The 17,143-nt window shown below is 52.9% G+C and overlaps 1 protein-coding gene across 5 annotated transcripts in view; it reads left to right on the top strand.

Moving 5' to 3' along the window:
* The window catches only part of BTBD9 (BTB domain containing 9), a 482,019-nt gene extending 465,128 nt beyond the window's left edge, over positions 1 to 16,891 (top strand). For all 5 annotated transcript variants that reach the window (XM_019029706.4, XM_063707576.1, XM_055390323.2 and 2 more), the window contains exon 11: positions 10,193 to 16,891. In XM_019029706.4, coding sequence (XP_018885251.2) covers positions 10,193 to 10,390 — 198 coding nt within the window. In that variant the 3' untranslated portion in view covers positions 10,391 to 16,891. The remainder of the gene's footprint in view (positions 1 to 10,192) is intronic.
* The last annotated feature ends 252 nt before the right edge of the window (positions 16,892 to 17,143 follow it).

Here is a 17,143-nt window from a genome sequence, read left to right as displayed (position 1 = left end):
ATGAGTCAGGCATTGATAAGCAGGTGGCTCTGAGCATGCTGTGTACACCAGTTTGTGCTAGATCTTGGGGAGAAACTGAGGCAGGACCCTTCCTTAAGGGGATGGCAGCTTCACCACCTGGTAGAAATGAATCCCCATTAAAAAGCCCCTTAACTCTGGGTGAGATTTCAAATGGCTGTACCTGATTGATGGTAGAGACATCAGTGAATGAAAACAGCAGCCAGCCCTGAAGGAGGAGGGTGAGTCCTGATCTGTAAAACAGATCGAGTGATCCTGGCCCTTGGAGTTTGGGAGCCATGAATGAGTTTATGTCTTAGAGGACCTGGGAGGGTGCAGAGCACTCTGCAGGCTCGCCGCTCCTTATTCCAAGGAGAGTGATCAGCTCACGAGCATGTCAGAGGAGCATCTGCATGAGCCGACAGCAGCAGGACAGAAAGTCTGCAAGTGGCTGCTTGAGCTGCCCTCCAGGACCACTCGGCTCAGGGCCTGGAGTGAGTCAGAATTTATTTACTGGCTTCGGTCAGACCAGTGAGTGGCTCTGGGCTCCCATGCCACCCTCGTTCCCATAGCAACATGTGGCTCTAATGGAAAAAAACAAAACAGGGAAACAGACTCTTAAAGAAAAAAATGAAACAAGTGCTCCTTCCTGGCATGGTGATAATTATTTCCGAGGTCCCCCTGCCCCAGGTCTGATTCCACTCTCTCTGGCCCCCCGAGGATTTCCCCGGCAGCATCCTCCAGAGGACCATCGTCTCAGCCCAGAAGCACCTCAAAGCAGTCACATGCTGGCCCCAGGGCCAGAACCCCCAGTGGGCGCTCTCTGTGCTCTGTGGCAGAGCACAGAGAGAGCAAATGGAGAGGCAGGCCTCTCCTTGGAAAAGCTCCTGGTCTGCAAAGAGCACCAGTTCCAGCCTTCAGACTCCACTTCTGTGTGGGAGAGAACCTGGCCCTCCAGGGGCTTCATGTCCCAGCAACTGGAAATGGATGCCCACAAAGAAAACCTGCTTGGGAATAGAAATAATGGAAACAAACTTAGGTTTCAGATGGCAGCACGGAGGCCCTGTATGGTGCATGCGAGGTACTGGGCCAGAGAGGAGGCAGTGCAGGGACAGCCGGGATAGTCAAGCCCAGCGGGCAGCCTGGTACCTGTGAATCTGCATTGTACCAGTTTAGGAGGCAAGAGTGAGGATGCTGTCACCGCAGCCTTGTTCATCCTGAACCCAACGGGACACCACGAGCGTCAATCCACAGAGGATGGGTAAGCAAACACAGCATCTCATACAACGGGCTGCAGGGACTGTAGGTGGATGAACGTAACAGCGTGTTGAAGGACAGAAGCCAGACACCAAAGAATACGTATACTAGGATTACATTCATGGAAACTTCAAAAGCAGGAGGTTCTGACTGCCTCCCCACCACACTGCAGTTCTTGAGAGCAGAGACTGTGTTGTAGCATCTTTGTGTCCTCAGCACCCAGCCCAGTGCCTGGCACACAGTAACCCCTCCATAAATCAGACCATGGGCCAGAGCGTTGGTGTGGGATTCCAAAGGGAATGAGCTCTCAGGAATCACTTGTGACAGCCTGAAGCCAGATGAAGGAATAACTGAAGATGGCATCAAGGCTGTGACTGCCATGCCCTTGGAGAATGGCAGAGCTCTGATGGTTATGAGAGAGTCTGGAAGCATTCGGTTGCACAAAAATATAAGCTGGGGGAGAGGCAGTGAAATCTGAGCCATCCTAACAAAAACTTGGACTTAAGGATTATACCTGCAGATAATGATCAAAGCCAGGTGCCTCAGAAGAGCCAGGCTAAGAAGAAAGGGGTGCGGAGGCTCTAGAAGCTGGTTCCACGAACCAGCACTGGGCAGGCAGGGAGGCAGAGGATGCACAGAGGGGAGCGAGCAGTGAGTGGAAGGAAGGGAGGGGGCCTCGGCACTGGTGCCAGCTTCACCTCCAGCCAGCTGTGTGGCCCCAGTGTCATTTTACCTCCCTGCCTCTCAGGACACTTGCCTTTGAAATAAGGAGAGTGAACTAGATCTTAAAGCTTCCTTCCCAGTGAGACAGGAAAAAAGGCAGAAAAATATTTAGTTTGTTTCATAATTATAAAAGAAGACCTTTTAGGCCGGGCGCGGTGGCTCACGCCTGTAATCCCAGCACTTTGGGAGGCCGAGGCGGGCAGATCACGAGGTCAGATCGAGACCATCCTGGCTAACACGGTGAAACCCCGTCTCTACTAAAAGAATTAAAAAATTAGCCAGGTGTGGCGGCGGGCGCCTGTAGTCCCAGCTACTCAGGAGGCTGAGGCAGGAGAATGGCATGAACCTGGGAGGCGGAGCTTGCAGTGAGCCGAGATCGTGCCACTGCACTCCAGCCTGGGCGACAGAGCAAGACTCTGTCTCAGAAAAAAAAAAAAAAGAAGACCTTTTGTGGGCTTCTTTATATTTAAATGTTTGTTATGAAAGATTTTATTGGAAAAAAAGAGAGGAAAAGCAGGACAACATTGAGCGCATATGGTTGTTTCAGACACTGCACAATCCTTAGACCTGTCATATTGGAGCAACAATAATTCTCCATCCTCAACTGGCCTGGGAGAAAGTGACCCCAGACCTGGGCAGATGAGTACCCAGGAGCCTCCCAGCAGTGAGACGCATGGAGACAGCAGCTTGTGAGGGTCCCCTCAGATGTGTCCCATTGCTGTGCCAGCAGTGAGGGGTGATGCTGGAAGCCTCGACGCAGCTGGAGCCCTTTGAGACAGAAGGTACATGCGGAGCCTGGTCACACAAAGTGAAGAACCGCCCAGGCAGCTGGAGACACATGGGCCAGCCCTGTGGGGAGAGCAGGGCCATGGCCAGGCTCTCTTGGTGCCTGTCTGGTGTGGGAAGTGGGCCCTGGTGAGGCCACATCTATCAGGTGGGGAGATTCAGGCATCCCAGAAGCCTGCGAACAAGAACACTTCCCTTTTTTTGTTTCTTAGTTTTTCAAAAAAATAACTAAAAGATACTCTACCACTCTATAACCGAATCCATTAAGACAAGAAAGTAACTCTCTCCCTGGAACTCTGGAGTGTACACACATAAAAAACAGGGCAGGAATTCCAGGGCTGCCTGGGGTGATAGGGATTGGAAAGGCTCTTCTTCCAGAACCTTCCAAGCATCAGAGTTCCAATTATCTGTGGATATCCTGGCCTATGTGAATATGAGAAAATGATATTGTAAAGTTTTTTAAAAAGCTGTTGCCGTACATAAGCATTGTCACCCAGAAACTTACCTCCATACTTAGTGCAAAAATATTTGGGTATCCTATCACCCTAAGCAATACTGAAAATTTGTTGCTCGCAATTTGGAAATGTCTCCCTATGAAGTAATTCCTAGTTTTGTTTTTTGTTGTGTTTGTTTGTTTGTTTTTGAGACAGAGTCTCGCTCTGTCTCCCAGCTGGAGTGCGGTGGCGCAATCTCAGCTCACTACAACTTCCGCCTCCCAGGTTCAAGCAATTCTCCTGTCTTAGCCTCCCGAGCAGCTGGGATTACAGGCACCGGCCACCACACCTGGCTAATTTTTGTATTTTTAGTAGAGACCAGGTTTTGACATGTCAGCCGGGCTGGTCTCAAACTCTTGACCTCAAGTGATCCACCTCTCTCAGCCTCCCAAAGTGCTGTGATTATAAGGTGTGAGCCACCATGCCCGGCCCCTAACTGAAAACAATGTGTTGGGCTGTTCAGATGCACATAAAAATCCAAGGTTTATCAAAAGGGATATTTTGTTGGAGGCACTCGTCTTCATTTTTAAAGAACAAAAACAAAACATCTCTGCAGTCTGTAGATGGACTGTTACCTTCTGCTCTGAGGCGAGCATAAGAGAGATGTTAATGGTGACCATCGTCAGGATCTGTTATGTCACTGAACGCTGGGTGGGTGTGTGATGCCACCACACCAGCCACTGTGAAAGGGAAATAGAGGATCTTTAGGGGAGTGTAAGTTAGAAGTCATGGCTTTGCATCTGACTTATGGACAGACATCAAGAGGTAGATATCTATTTTATAAAGATTTGTCAACTTGTATTTGTAAGTTGAAAACTTGGATCAGAAATCCTATTTGTATTGGTTGGCATGAAAGCAGTCTGTGGAAATTATTCAGGAGGAACCAGGAAAGCAAGGCAGAGTCATTGATCAACATTTATTAAATTTCCCCAATTTCTGCTGCAGTTCACAGTGGACTCTTAGGCCAACTTGGGAAAATTAGCAAAGGCTTCTGCTTTTAAAAACCTTGAAAATTGGTCAAGCAAATAGTGCTTAGGGAATCCCTCTAATGAGAGGCAGCAGCCACCAAGCAGCTGAGGAATTAGCCTGGTCACCAAGAAGGGGCTAGCACATTTGTGTACATCCTGTCCAGGGTTCACGGAGAAAAGAACACCCAGGCTATCTCCAGTATGTGGTGAATTATGGCTCCCAGAGAGGCAAGGCAAAGTGATCATAAACAGCAGGACACCCGATTGTGACTGAGGCTGTGTCGGATTCATACACACAACCACATTCCAAATTAGCCGGCTTCTCTCAGGGGAGAGATCCAGAGGCCATTGAAGACGGTTCAGCGAAGGTGCCCCTTTGTGAGCAACGGCAATCAAACAGGCTAATGGGATACATGATTGCTGAAAAGGGGAAGGGAGACTGATGCGGCGGCCGGAGTAATGGTTTTGCATAAATGAGTAGTGCGGCTCTGCCCAGTGTGTCTCAGCCACTTTTGGTCACGTCCTTTCCAAGAGGTATTGCAGTCTTGGGAAAGGTTGGAGAAAAGAAATTGAATCACTTGAGCTTCTGAGCAAAGAGAGACTCAGGACTTGGCTGTTCCACCTAGAGGGAGGCCCAAAGGTGCCTAGGTGGAAAGAAGTGGGCTGAGGAGCTTGGGGTTACGGTGGGAAGGGGAGGGCCACATGCCCAATATTTGCAGATTTCCCCCCTACCATGGCAGTGATGACTTCCTCCAGGCTGCCGTCACCCTCCTCCAGCTCCTGTGTATAAAAAGCACTGCCGCCTCCCTTCCCTCACACTCCTCTCCAAGGGCCGGAGGCAGCTTCACGCCCAGCCCCAGCAGCGTGGCCACCAGTGAGGGTGCCAGTTTCCCCACGACAGGCTTGCTTTTCACTCCCGCTCCCAAGAACAGAATTGGGACCACCCACAGGCCCCCCCGAATGCCCATTTGCGTTGCGTGCAAATCTGAGGATTTCTGGGGTCCCAGGAGAAGTAACCCCAGCCTCGTACATGTTGATGGGCATCTGAGTGGTCCAGGAGCTAGCTGGGTATTGGCTTACACAGTTGCCACATTTGGCTGAAGGCTGCTAGGCTTAAATCATCAACAGAGATGACTGAGGCAGGCACACTGCTCCACAGAGGGGTGACCAGAGTGAATTACAGACAGGCTGCCAGGAGTGAGGTGCCAAGGCCCAGATCTTTATGTGGAAATCTTCTCCTTGTTCCCTTTGCCTGGAAAGCAGCTCCCCTCCCTGCCTCCCAACCCCTCAAGGCCTCACCTGTGCACACCTTCCTCTCTGTAGCCTGCCCTGACCTCTCTTCCAGGCAAAATTAGTTTCTCACACACCTCTGATGTCTGAAATATTACTGATCCCGTGCTGGTAGAATTGTTTGTGTGAGGCAGGTATGTTGATACAGTGGAAAGGTCCAGGCTTAAGGAAGGCACAGCCCTGAGGTTCATTCCCAGCCTGCCACTCGCCATTTGCTGAAGAGTGAACACAGGCCTCAGCACAGAGGTGCCTCTGCCCCCATCTGCCTGAGAGGTCCTGAGGGCAGGAGCCGCGCTGTGGGCGCACCTGCTGGAGTCTGCACTCAGTGAAATCATTGCAGGGAAAGGATCTGTGAGAGTCCTTGGCATGAGTGCAGGTCTGAGCTGCTGTAACTGGAGCCCTGGGACCTGCTGCTGCCACCTTCTGTAGCACCGCAGTATGCCCGTCCCCGTCCCTTCCAGGGAACCCTGACAGTCATTGTGGGCGCTTTGCTTTATCAGTCTCATCCAGTCTGTTACCAAATTCTGATCTTTCTTGATTTGAAAATGACTCCTGCCTATTGATTCCAAATTGCTAAATCGGGATTCCAAGGTTTAAAGGTTTGTTGTCATCTAGATTTTTAAAATACTTGTTATTTGAATTTGTCACCACAAATGTATATTCCTTTTTAAATAACTTTTTTAGTTTAAGAATGATTAGTTTTTAAAGAGTCTCGTAGGCTGGGCGTGGTAGCTCACGCCTGTAATCCCAGCTCTTTGGGAGGCCGAGGTGGGCGGATCATGAGGTCAAGAGATCGAGACCATCCTGGCCAACATGGTGAAACCCCATCTCTACTAAAAACACAAAAATTAGCTGGGTGTGGTGGCACGTGCCTGTAGTCTCAGCTACTTAGGAGGCTGAGGCAGGAGAATCGCTTGAACCTGGGAGGCAGAGGTTGCAGTGAGCTGAGATAGCCCCCCTGCACCCCAGCCTGGCGACAGAGCGAGACTCTGTCTCATAAATAAATAAATAAATAAATAAATAAATAGCCTCCTTTGTCCAAGAGTATCAGGATCCCTGCCCAGCTTGAGGCCAGGCCCTCGCCCTGTCCCATTGGGTGTGGCCTCTGCCCTACCCCTCCCCCCCACACCCTGCTGCTCCCAGGCCCTCCTTGCTCTGTTGCCACCCTTTGGCTTGAGAACCTGTGTAGTTCTTCCTGTTTTCCTTCCACACCAAGTCCCCACCTCCTCCATCCTCTCTAGCTTGGCTGCCTCTTCCTTCCAGACTCACCTCAGATGTCTCCTCCCCCAGGAAGCCTTCCCTGACTGCCTGCCTGGCTGGGTCCCACTCCTCTATGCCCTGGGACTCCTTCTCCCTGGCTTATGTGTCTGCTGGCCTCACTGGACCGTACACCCTCTGAGGGCAGCTGGGACCTCGCCCAGTCAGGCACGTAGGAGGTGCTTCATGCTTGTGGTACGTGTGTACCTCCTGACCCTGCTCACGTGTGCAGCGTCATCCTCTGGCCGTGTCTGCTGCATATGTGATGCTCATCCTGTCTCTGTTGGTGTGCAGAGGCTGTTCCCTCCCCACCTGTCACCTGTAGCTTGCCCACTCCCACCCATGGCAGGTTCTGTGCCTTCACCCGCCTATCCATTTGTAAAAACACTCTTTTTCACTTAGAATCTTCGCCACACAGTTTGTGATTTAATACAGTTAACTAACTCCTGCCTGTGTATTGCCTTTGAATCTGGCAGCACCTGCATAGCTTCGTGGAGATGCTCAGGGAGACTGCACTTCATTTAGTTGGGATTCTGGGGCCACAGACTGGGACGCAGCTCTGAGATGGCCCCAGTTCCTTGCAGAGCCACAGGGAGCTCAGTCAGGCAGTTACGGCCTAGGGCTTCCAGGGGCTTCCAGGGTCCCCTAACTTGATGGCAGGGCGTGCCGTGAGCTCTGTGGCATCAGGGAGAGAGACAGTTAGGAGTTCTTTAGGAGAAATATCCATAGGAAAACACAGAAGCAGTTGAGATTGGCTGTCAGTCTTGTTAGGTGTGTTGGGAGTAACAGCCATTTGCATTATTATCTGAAAACAAATTGGCTAATGGGCTAAACACAGTTGTGCCCTTAACACTGCCCAAGTTAGACAAGAGATAAATGCAGCTGGAAATGAGAAGAAACAATGAGAACCAGGGCACCGACAGGTCGGGTCGTGGAATGTCTATCACGTGCTCACCACAGACAGCATCTCTTCCCAGGCTCTTACCAGCACAGTGCAGAGCAGAGATCCGCCCTGATCCCTCCTCCGGTGAGAGGCTGGCTGTGAAGAGCAAGCCGTAGCACTAGGCCACTCTGAGGTCTTTTTTAACTTTATCTCTCAATCCAGGGTTTTTATCGATTTGTTTATTCTTGTGCAAGAACCCGAGCCGGTAGAAGGACGACTAAGCCTTGGTCCTTGAGTCAGATCGGAGCTGACAGATCAGTAGAAGGAGGCAGGCAGCGGGGTGGGCCACGGAGCAGGAGGCACCCTGAAGGCTTGCAGGGCCGGTGGGGGAAGAGCTGGCCTGGAAATTAACAGGACTGTAGAGAACCTTGCAAGAGCAAAAGGAGAGAAAAACCATTCAATACCAGAGGAGCGAGCTTGAGGAAAGGTAATAAGGAGTAGGACAAATGTAAGTCAATTCCAGGATTAGTGTCAGCCTGAGGCTCTGGGGAGCGGCCTCCGGAGATGTTGACGGAGCAGGGAGAGCAGGGATTACACAAATAACCAATTAAAGAACATGGTGGGGCCGGATAAAGAGCTCCCGTGTCAGCAGGGGGAAGGAGCAGTGAAACGCAGCCTGTCCTGAAAAGCCCTGCATGTGGGCGTGGGAACAGAATATGGCTCTGGGTCATACTGCAAAAGAGAAGGCGTATTTGCTGGGTTATGAGAAGCTTTAGTGGGGGGTGTGTTGAGGACCGGGACTGCACTCTCAAGGCGTGTCCTGGCCCCGCAGAGCCTGACCTCACCTATCCCTGGGTGTGGAAGGAGGAACACTTATAAGGCAAGTGACCCACGAGTGGCCGACATGCCCAGGGCGGTGTTGTTACTGAAGAGCTGCAAGAATGTGAAGCTGATGGAGGAGTGGATTAATGGTTGTCACCTAGAGGATGATTCTCAGATTCCCCCGGCCTAGCCCAGGGCAGAGCTGATGGCCCAAATAGTGTTCAGATCTCCACATAAGGCCTTCCCCTACGACCTAGCCCCTCCGGTTGTTGACTGGTAAGCCCTGCAGATGGACCCACAGAAGGAGATTTTATAAAAAAGGAAGGAAGGAAAGAAAGGAAAAGGAGGGAGACATAGGCTAAGTGGGGACAGCTTCAGCCGTGAGGCAGTGAGGGGTCTGCAGGAGGCGAGGACCGCGCCTGAGCCCCTGCCCTGTAAGGAGAGAAATCAGCTCCCTCTAAGAGAAAATGGCAGCTCCCAAAACAGAGTGGACACACCAGGAAGACACGGTCTCAGTCTTCATATGAGAAAATGTGAAATTTAAAACAGTGGTCAATAAATGAAGTGGGAATATGGAAAAAACAGTGATGCAGGGAGGTAAGCGTAGAATTTATATTTTCAATATAATTCTGCAGTTGATACTACATTTGTCTCTGTGAACTTGATTCTACGGTAGAAGGGCGTGTGTATGTATGTGCACACATGCTCGTGCAGTGGCAACGACAGCCCCCACCCCGCCCTTCTCTCCTGCACCCCACAGCTCACACATGCATGTCAGGACCCCCCGAAGCATGTTGTCTACTCTCCAGGTCAGGGCCATGGCTTACCCTTGCTTCCGGGGCGCTGAGCTCGGTGCTGTGCCCTGTCTACACAGTGCTGGCACGGTGTTGGCACAGAGTTCACGGTGCTTCCAGGCTGACCTGCTGTCAGGTATGCAAACTCTTCTTAGCTCCTAGAGGGTGACTGTCGGCCAGGTGGCTGGCTTCTACACATCGGGGGCGTTTGTTCCAGGCTGGCTGGAGCCACATGAGGTTGAAGTCCACTCCCCAGCACAGCTGCTCAGCAGGGTCTGTGCTCAACCATTGCAGGGCCAGGAGAACTATGCATCAGGAACCAGCTCAGGACAGGACACCATGCCATTGCAGGGCACGCTCACACACATTCACATGCACTCAGACTGGGACCCTGCAGACACACCAATGAACCTCAAGTGCACAGCTTTGGGATGCGGGAGAAAACCAGAGTACCCAGAGACAACCCACACAGATGCCACACAGACGGTGGACGTTATCTGTGGACCTGCTTTCCACAACCTCACAGAATCGAACCACCACCACCACAGTCACCTCCTGTTGACTTTTAACCCAACTGCCAAATACAAAAATTAATTAAAAAAGAAAAAAGAGCCCATTAGACAAAGGTTGGAAAAAACGGAGTAATCCAGTGTGAACATTTTGTGGGAATCCGTGTCATGGTGTCTCTAACTTTTGGGCCACTGGCTCATTTCCTTTCATCTTGACTGATCAAAATGTGTTTACAGCATGCTAGTTGCCATCAGGTGTCTGCGCCGGGGCAGGCGTGGGCAGTGGGAAGGACCTCCTCTAACTCCCTCATGGTGGCCCCCAAAGCTGGGCAGGGCAGTATCCCGACCTGCGGCAACTCCAGGGCCGCATGCTGACCCTTCACTCATGGGGTCTTTTCCTTTTCTCTCCCAGGTGTTCCACTGTGTCCACTTTGAGTGTCCAGAGCAGCAGAGCAGCCAGAAGGAGGAAAATAATGAGGAATCGGGGACAGGGGACACCAGCCTGGCCGGTCAGCAGCTCGACTCCCATGCGCTGCGGGCGCCTAGTGGCAGCTCACTACCCTCCAGCCCAGGCTCCAACTCACGCTCCCCCAACCGGCAGCACCAATAAAGGAGGCAGCGGGCCTGGTGTGACTTGGTGGGCTCGGGCAGCGGCAGGAAACGGTCTCCTCCCTGAGCAGGGGTCTCTGTTGACTGCCCCCACCTCTGCCCCTTTCCAGGGAGGAGCCGACCTAGCTGCAAAAGCAGACACCGAACAGGTTTTCTCCCAAGGACAGAAAGGGGCTGCTTTGTTCTTCTCAATTTATCCAAATCAGGCTGGTCTCAAGGGGGAGAAAATGGGTCTTCAATCTTCATCAAGTCCACCATTAACACCCTACCTCTCTAATCTAGCCCAGGCGCAGGGAACAGGAGGAAGTCATAGACAGGCCTGTGTTGGAATACAAAAATGGCACGCAAACACTCAGGCGGAGGAGAAAGCCATCGGGCCTTTGCTACCTGGAGGCACCCTTTAGGAATGGGCCTCCATAGAGTATTCATTCTGCTGGAATACATTGCCCTGGCAACTAAATGATTTTTTATTTCTTTTAGTTATTCTCCATTCAGTGAATCATAGGTGTTCCGGATCTATTTGAAATGCTCAAACAGCAAATCACTAGTTTTAATCCCTTTTGATGCTATAATTTTCCTTCCTTGGTTTTGAACGGTTCAGCTTGCGGGGACAGAGACCCATCATGCATGTCTCCTAAATGAGACACGGATGCAGCTCATCCTGGCACTTGGGCCACAGAGGAAGTGCCACAAATGCACACAAGCAAATCAACCTGTGGACACTGGAGTTAATAGTCACTCGTGTGGCTGAGTTTCTCACCTGTCATTCCTGACATGGATCCAGCCTTTAAGCTTGGGAGGCTGACAAGGAAATAGTTACTATGCCCGCTGCTAATTCACTGTTCAGAAGTCCATGTAGATAAACATATACCGAGTTCTGGCGTGGCCAAACCTGCCGGGGACTGCTGTGGCTTAGCTGCCCCTCCAGTTGTGTTTATCGAAGCATTGGAGAGGCAGCCACCTGCCCATCAGCGTTGGGAACGCAGAACTGGGACTCCGTGCTTCCCCCACACCACAGTACTCAACTGGGGACTGAAAAATAGCAGTTCCAAGAAGCTTTTCTCCTAATCCTCATCAAAAGGACCTCATTTGACGATGGTGGCTTGATGTGGCTCCGTCTCTTACTTAGTGATTTCCATTCCAGTGCTGCCTGCCCTGGGTAACTGCGCACATCATTGCCTGCCCCTCCGCTGTCCTCAGAGCTCCGGCCTCTGTCGCCATCAGCATCAGCCTGGGAGTCTCCCCAGGACGGCATGGCACGTGAGCAGCACTGCAGTCCTTGGGTCCTCGGCGCCAACCTGCAACCCCGATCAAAGGAGGGTGAGGGCGTGGGAGTTTCCTTTCAGGTGTGTCAAAGACATATCAGCTGCGCTCTAGAAAGAGCCAACGGGTCAGCCACTTCCTCCTAGTTTAACTTGATTTTGAGTGATTTGTCCATATGGAAATAGTAGGGTAGCATCAAACTGCATGATTAAATTGGAAGACTGTCTTTCCGTGTGAACACAGGATGGCAGACATCAGAGGGCCACCGGGGCAGGGCGCACACGTTCCTGAGGAGAAGCCAGGGTCTGCAGCTCTCCATCCTCCCCGGTAGGCCCAGCTGCAGGGCTGAGCTGCTTCCTATCCCCTCAGCTCTGATCTCTGCCACTTCCCTGTTGTGTGGGAGAGTGGAACACCCCTGGGATGCCAGGCATTTCATAATGGGAGGAGGCTCCTGTAAGGAACGGTGGGCGCCCGCTCACAGTGGGGGGCCCTCCAGCATGGTTGCTGACTGTGTCAGCCCCCAGCCCCGGGTTGCCAATTAGCCAGAGAGCTCCTGCACACTCAGCACTTCCTTCCCCAGTGTGTTTTCTACCCAGATGGGGACAAAGGAACCAGACAGTCATATCAAGGGCAGAGTTCAAACATTTTGAAATGAGCCATTCACGTGCTTCTTTTTAAACATGGGCATCGCCTGCCCAGAGGCCCTTGGCCTGAAGCAGCATGCTGCTGACCTTGGGAAGAGAGGGTGGGCTGGTGGGGGTGCTGGAGGAGCTGCCCGGCCCTGCATCTGCAACCCTCCAGTCCCCTGCCCACACAGCATGCAGAGCCCTCCTGTGCTCCGGGAACGAGATAGCAGCTTGGCAGCTCGGCCTCGCATCTGAAAAGGAATACGCTGCAAAGCCTCGGCCCTAGACCCACATCTGCAGCTCCCTGGCCTGTGATGGTTCTTTCCTTCGGGGCATGCCCTTCCAGATCTCTGTCCCTCCTGTCTTCCAGCACTTTAAAGATGCCCCTTATCATCAGATAAAGAGAAGTATGGGGAAGATGGGGTGGCACTAACAGTAGATGTCATTGGTGAGGACTGATGGCAAAGTCTCATTCCCTCACAGCCGCGCTGCCAGCTCGCCTCCTCTCGCTTTGCTGGGAGCCTGCCCTGGACTCCAGAAGGACACGGTTTCACCTCCTTTCCCAGGCTGGAGGGGTACTGCCCTTCCCTGAGGGGCCTTCTGAATGGGGCAGGAACTCTTTTTGTGTGTCCAGCTGGGCCTGGAGGCCAAGTCAAGGTGTGTCACACCACACACCAGGGCAAGGACCTCATCTCCAGGGAACAGGGACAAGTGAGTGGCTACCAGAAAGTCCCCGGGCAGCCTGGAGTTCCCCAGAGCCTGGCTGGTCCTACAGAGCACTTCTCCCCTGGGCCACCAGGACCAAAGCGACCTAAACACTTGAAGCTAAAAGCAAGTGCTGATGATGGGATGGGCTGGCACGTGGCTGGGAGGGCTCCTGGGCACCACAGAGCCCTCAGCCCAGCAGAGAGTGGAGGCTCAGTCCGCGGGGAGTGGGGGTTGTGAAGGAGACATGGGCAAGCCCCTGGTGGGGGAGATAAGCTCCCCCATGCCCAGGCTAGCCCCAGGGGCAACAAGCCAACATGAAGAGAGGTGGCAGGTGAGGCTGACAGGTGGGTGCCTGTGGCCTGGGCCCATGAGGGCAATGGTCCTCAGTAACCAACGGAAAGGACACAAGGGCGCCGTGGTCACCACCACCCAGGCAAAGAAATGGGAGGTGGCCAGCACCCCCACCCTTCACTTTTCATTATTATTATTATTATTATTATTATTATTTTTTTTTTTTTTTGGAGAGTAGAAAGGCAACTTCATTGGAGCTTTTGGGGAAAAAAGCCTTCAAAGTCACCTTCTGGCAGCTCTGGGGAGGGTCACTTGGGGTGGACTGAGAGTGTAGGGCAGGTAGGGTGTGTGCCGGGCAGCAGCTGTGTCCATGCAGCCAGCACCCAGCAGGGCAGTCTCACAGGAGCCGTTGTGAGCACTTCGGACTTGAAGCAGCTATGAGCCACCCCCCTGCCCCCACCGTCTCTCCTCACACACACACACACCCGTTTTACCACTTTCTCAGTGCTTTTTCTGCTTTCATTCTTTTGATTTTAGTTAGAAGCACAAGCCATGATGGATGTGGGACTCTTCTCAATTGCTCTTTAAATTGTCACTTTTTAAATCCTATTAAATGAAGTGTCGATTCCTGACAAATACATTAAAAGTGTTTTATTCCTAGAAGAGTTGGGAAAAGAAATTATTTTCAGCAAGAGCAGGATGTTTGTTAAACTGATTCCTTGGCAAAAAAGAGAAAAAAAGCTTTTGAATTGTGCAAAAAATTGCCCAGTATTATGCTGTCGCCCCAGTTGTCAAACTGCTGTGCAGATGGCTCCAGCCCAGTCAACTTCACCTTCTTTTTAATTTAGAAGATAACAAAATTGTAATCACTTATCCTTTCCAGAGCCAAGGGGGAAAAGGAAGGTATAATCTACAATAAAAAGCGAGCGTTCTGTGTACTGAGGCCACTTGGTGATAAAGAGATGGAGCGCTCCCCTCACAGACTTCAATTAAGAACCTCCCTTTGGACAGGGAAGAAAGGTGTCAAAGAGGAAAAGAAAATTAAATTTGCTTCCTTCCAGGAGTTTTTCCTCATTAGTGCTTGCTTGTCGGTGTTATTATTTTAATCTTACCTTCTATGTGGTGACCAGCTCCTCCGAGCGATGCCCAGGTCGGGCACGGGCCGGGCAGGGCAGGTCTGCAGCGATGCCGTGGCAGAGGTGGGCATACTCCATTTGTTTTGGCAGCTGCAGCCATTGATTCTGCATATTTTTCCTGACAACAGCCCCGGCAGGAGTTCAGTTAGGAATTTAAAGTGCAGTTCATGGTTCTGTGCCACCGTGGCTTTTATTATTATAATATTAAATTAGAAGTTGTCCTAGTGCCTGGTGTTTGCTCAGAGTTCCCAGAAGAGAGGGAAGGGAAAGGTTTAAATGGCATGCAGGACAACTGGAATGCTCCCATCTCTCTCGCTGACATGGATCCAGTCATACCTGGGGCTGGACGGGATTTGGAGGCCCTGGTCATTTGCAGAGTGAATGGTGAAGGGGGCGGAAAAGGTTTGCTTGGAGGAAAGACTGGTTGCAGAGGCGAGGCGGAGGGAGGAGGGGCGGAGGCAGCAGGTCTTTGTTTGTGGTAGGTCTCTGGCTTCCATCAGGGAGGAGGAAAGAGGCTGTGCCCCTCCTGGCTCTTGGCTGCACCACTGAGGACGCTCCGAGGGACAGCGTGCTCACCCATCCTTTGCACAGTGCTGGCCCCAAGCCCCACGGCCTTCCAGCTAGGACTTTCTGCTGGGCTCATGCAGAGGCAGGGGACAGGTGCATGGAAGAGCCCCTCCACCCAACACACCACTGTTTGAAAATCACTGTTCTCTTTACTCACTTAAAAAAGTGTACAGGGAACACCTGTTCCTGGCATAATGCTCCAACCTCACGGAAGGGGCCAGGTGCCCTTCATCTGGCTCTGGCTGCTTCCGACCTGGGCCCACGTCATCGTTCACGTCCTCTGTGACCACCACTGGTCACGGTGCTACCTGGCCCAGCCTCCGACCCACCCAGCACCCTGGCATCTCCCAGGCCAGTCTGCTGCACCCAGCGAGCTTCCAGTCAGAAGCTAGGCTGAACGGCCCTCCTGCCCCATCGGCTTCGTGTCTTCTTTTTTTTTAAAGAACTGAAACAGTCCCCAAGAGGCCTCATGGCCTGAAGACTCACAATCATCCACCTGTAATTTATGATAAATGTCTGGGAGCATTTACCATTTGCGTCCGTCTGTGAGTATTTATAGCCCTGAATGGGCGGGGGGGGGGGGGGGTGGGGTGGAGGAGGCCCTGCAGCTAGGAGCTACACACCTGTCCCCACTAGTGTCCCCTGGTTGACAGAGCCCCCTCAGCCTCCCCAAGGCTGTCACTGCAGCTGTGACAGCAGAGGAGTGCCGCCTTTGAAAGCCAGTGGACAGTCGCTCCACTAGGGGGAGAGGCCCTGGCCCTGGCGCAGAGGAGGCGTTGCGAGGCGGGACAGGGGCTGGAGGGGCTGAGCAGCCTTCAGGGCAGGGACTGGGCCCTGGGTCACTGGAGACGTTGATATTAGTCCATCTGTCTGCTGCCAAATTGCTCCCCACCACGTGAGCCCCAGGGGTTTATGTCCCAGGAAGGCGAGGGTGCCCATCTGAGCGGAATTGGGAGGGCATGGCACCAGCTCATCTCCCTCAGGGCCTTTGCCTCCTGGTGCTGCCCTGGTGGCTGCTCCTGCACCACAGCCCCTGATGGCTGCTGCTAGTCCTGAGTTCCTGGGTTTACCCCCAGCCCACACTTCCCATCTGGGCCTGAGGGTGCGGCCAGTGCCCTAGTCCTAGCCACTACAGGAGTCATTCTGAGACCTGCTGGAGGCCATGGGGTCTTCCCAGGCCCCTCAATCAGCTGCTTCCGGGGTCAGCAGGGCAGGGTGCCAGTAAGGTCCGCAGGGAGCACAGCCTGGCCGCCCAGGCTGGGGGATACTGGGGCAGAGCTTCCAGGTCTGTGGGGCCTGATCTCTCCCCAAGGCTCTCCAGGCCTTGGGGTGCCCTCCACAGTGACCTTCAGAGAGGCTGCACCCCCTCAGAAGAACAGTGAGAAATCTCTCCATCACATGCTCCCTGGTCCTTATGTCCCTGAGGCCACCCTTCCCCACCCCCCAGTGCCTGGAGAAGCGAGAGACTAGCCGGGCAGCCTCTGGAGGGGCGCCAGGAGGCCAGGGGTCCTCAGGGCTAGGCCTGGAGCTCAGCCCAAGAGCTGCTTTTGCGAAGCCTGTCTTGAATCCGGATTCACCAGAGAACGAGAGCCTCCCAGCCTTTGGCGTTTCTGGGCCTGTAAAGATGTGTGTACCTCCCAGGCCACTCTGATGCAAGGGCAGGGACCATGCCAGGCCTGGGTTGAAAATGGCTCTGTGACTCCAGAAGCTCCGTCTAAAACTCCAAAGATGCCCAAAAGGCTGTGCTGCTATGTGGAATGTGTATTATTTGTGAGCACGATACGGCTTCTTCCTCATTTTGCAGAGCAACCTAAGCTGGCAGATGTACAAACCGTGTGTTCGAAACCCCTGAGTCCATGTGTGTGAAAATGCAGGTTTTCTCTTAGAAATAAAGTGGTGACTTGTGCTGTATTCGAGTCGTCACTTTCTGCAGCAACCCCTCTCGATGCCCAGGGACAAGCAGGGGGCCCAGGCCAGGGTCAGCCCCTCTGCCCCAGTGCCCTCATATGGACACTGCCATCCGGCCCTCTCTGCAGGCCCAGGCACTCAGGGGTGTCCGCCCAGGCCCCTGCTCGCTTCCTCTGCCTCGTGGAGGGAGGCAGACAGCCCTGGAGCAAAGCAGGCACAGAGAGGCTGGCTTGCTCCAGGGCGGCGGCGTGGGCA

This window comes from Gorilla gorilla, chromosome 5, assembly GCF_029281585.2.
Source record: "Gorilla gorilla gorilla isolate KB3781 chromosome 5, NHGRI_mGorGor1-v2.1_pri, whole genome shotgun sequence".
In the NCBI taxonomy this organism is placed as follows: domain Eukaryota; kingdom Metazoa; phylum Chordata; class Mammalia; order Primates; family Hominidae; genus Gorilla; species Gorilla gorilla.
This window is presented reverse-complemented; position numbering and strand designations above follow the sequence as displayed.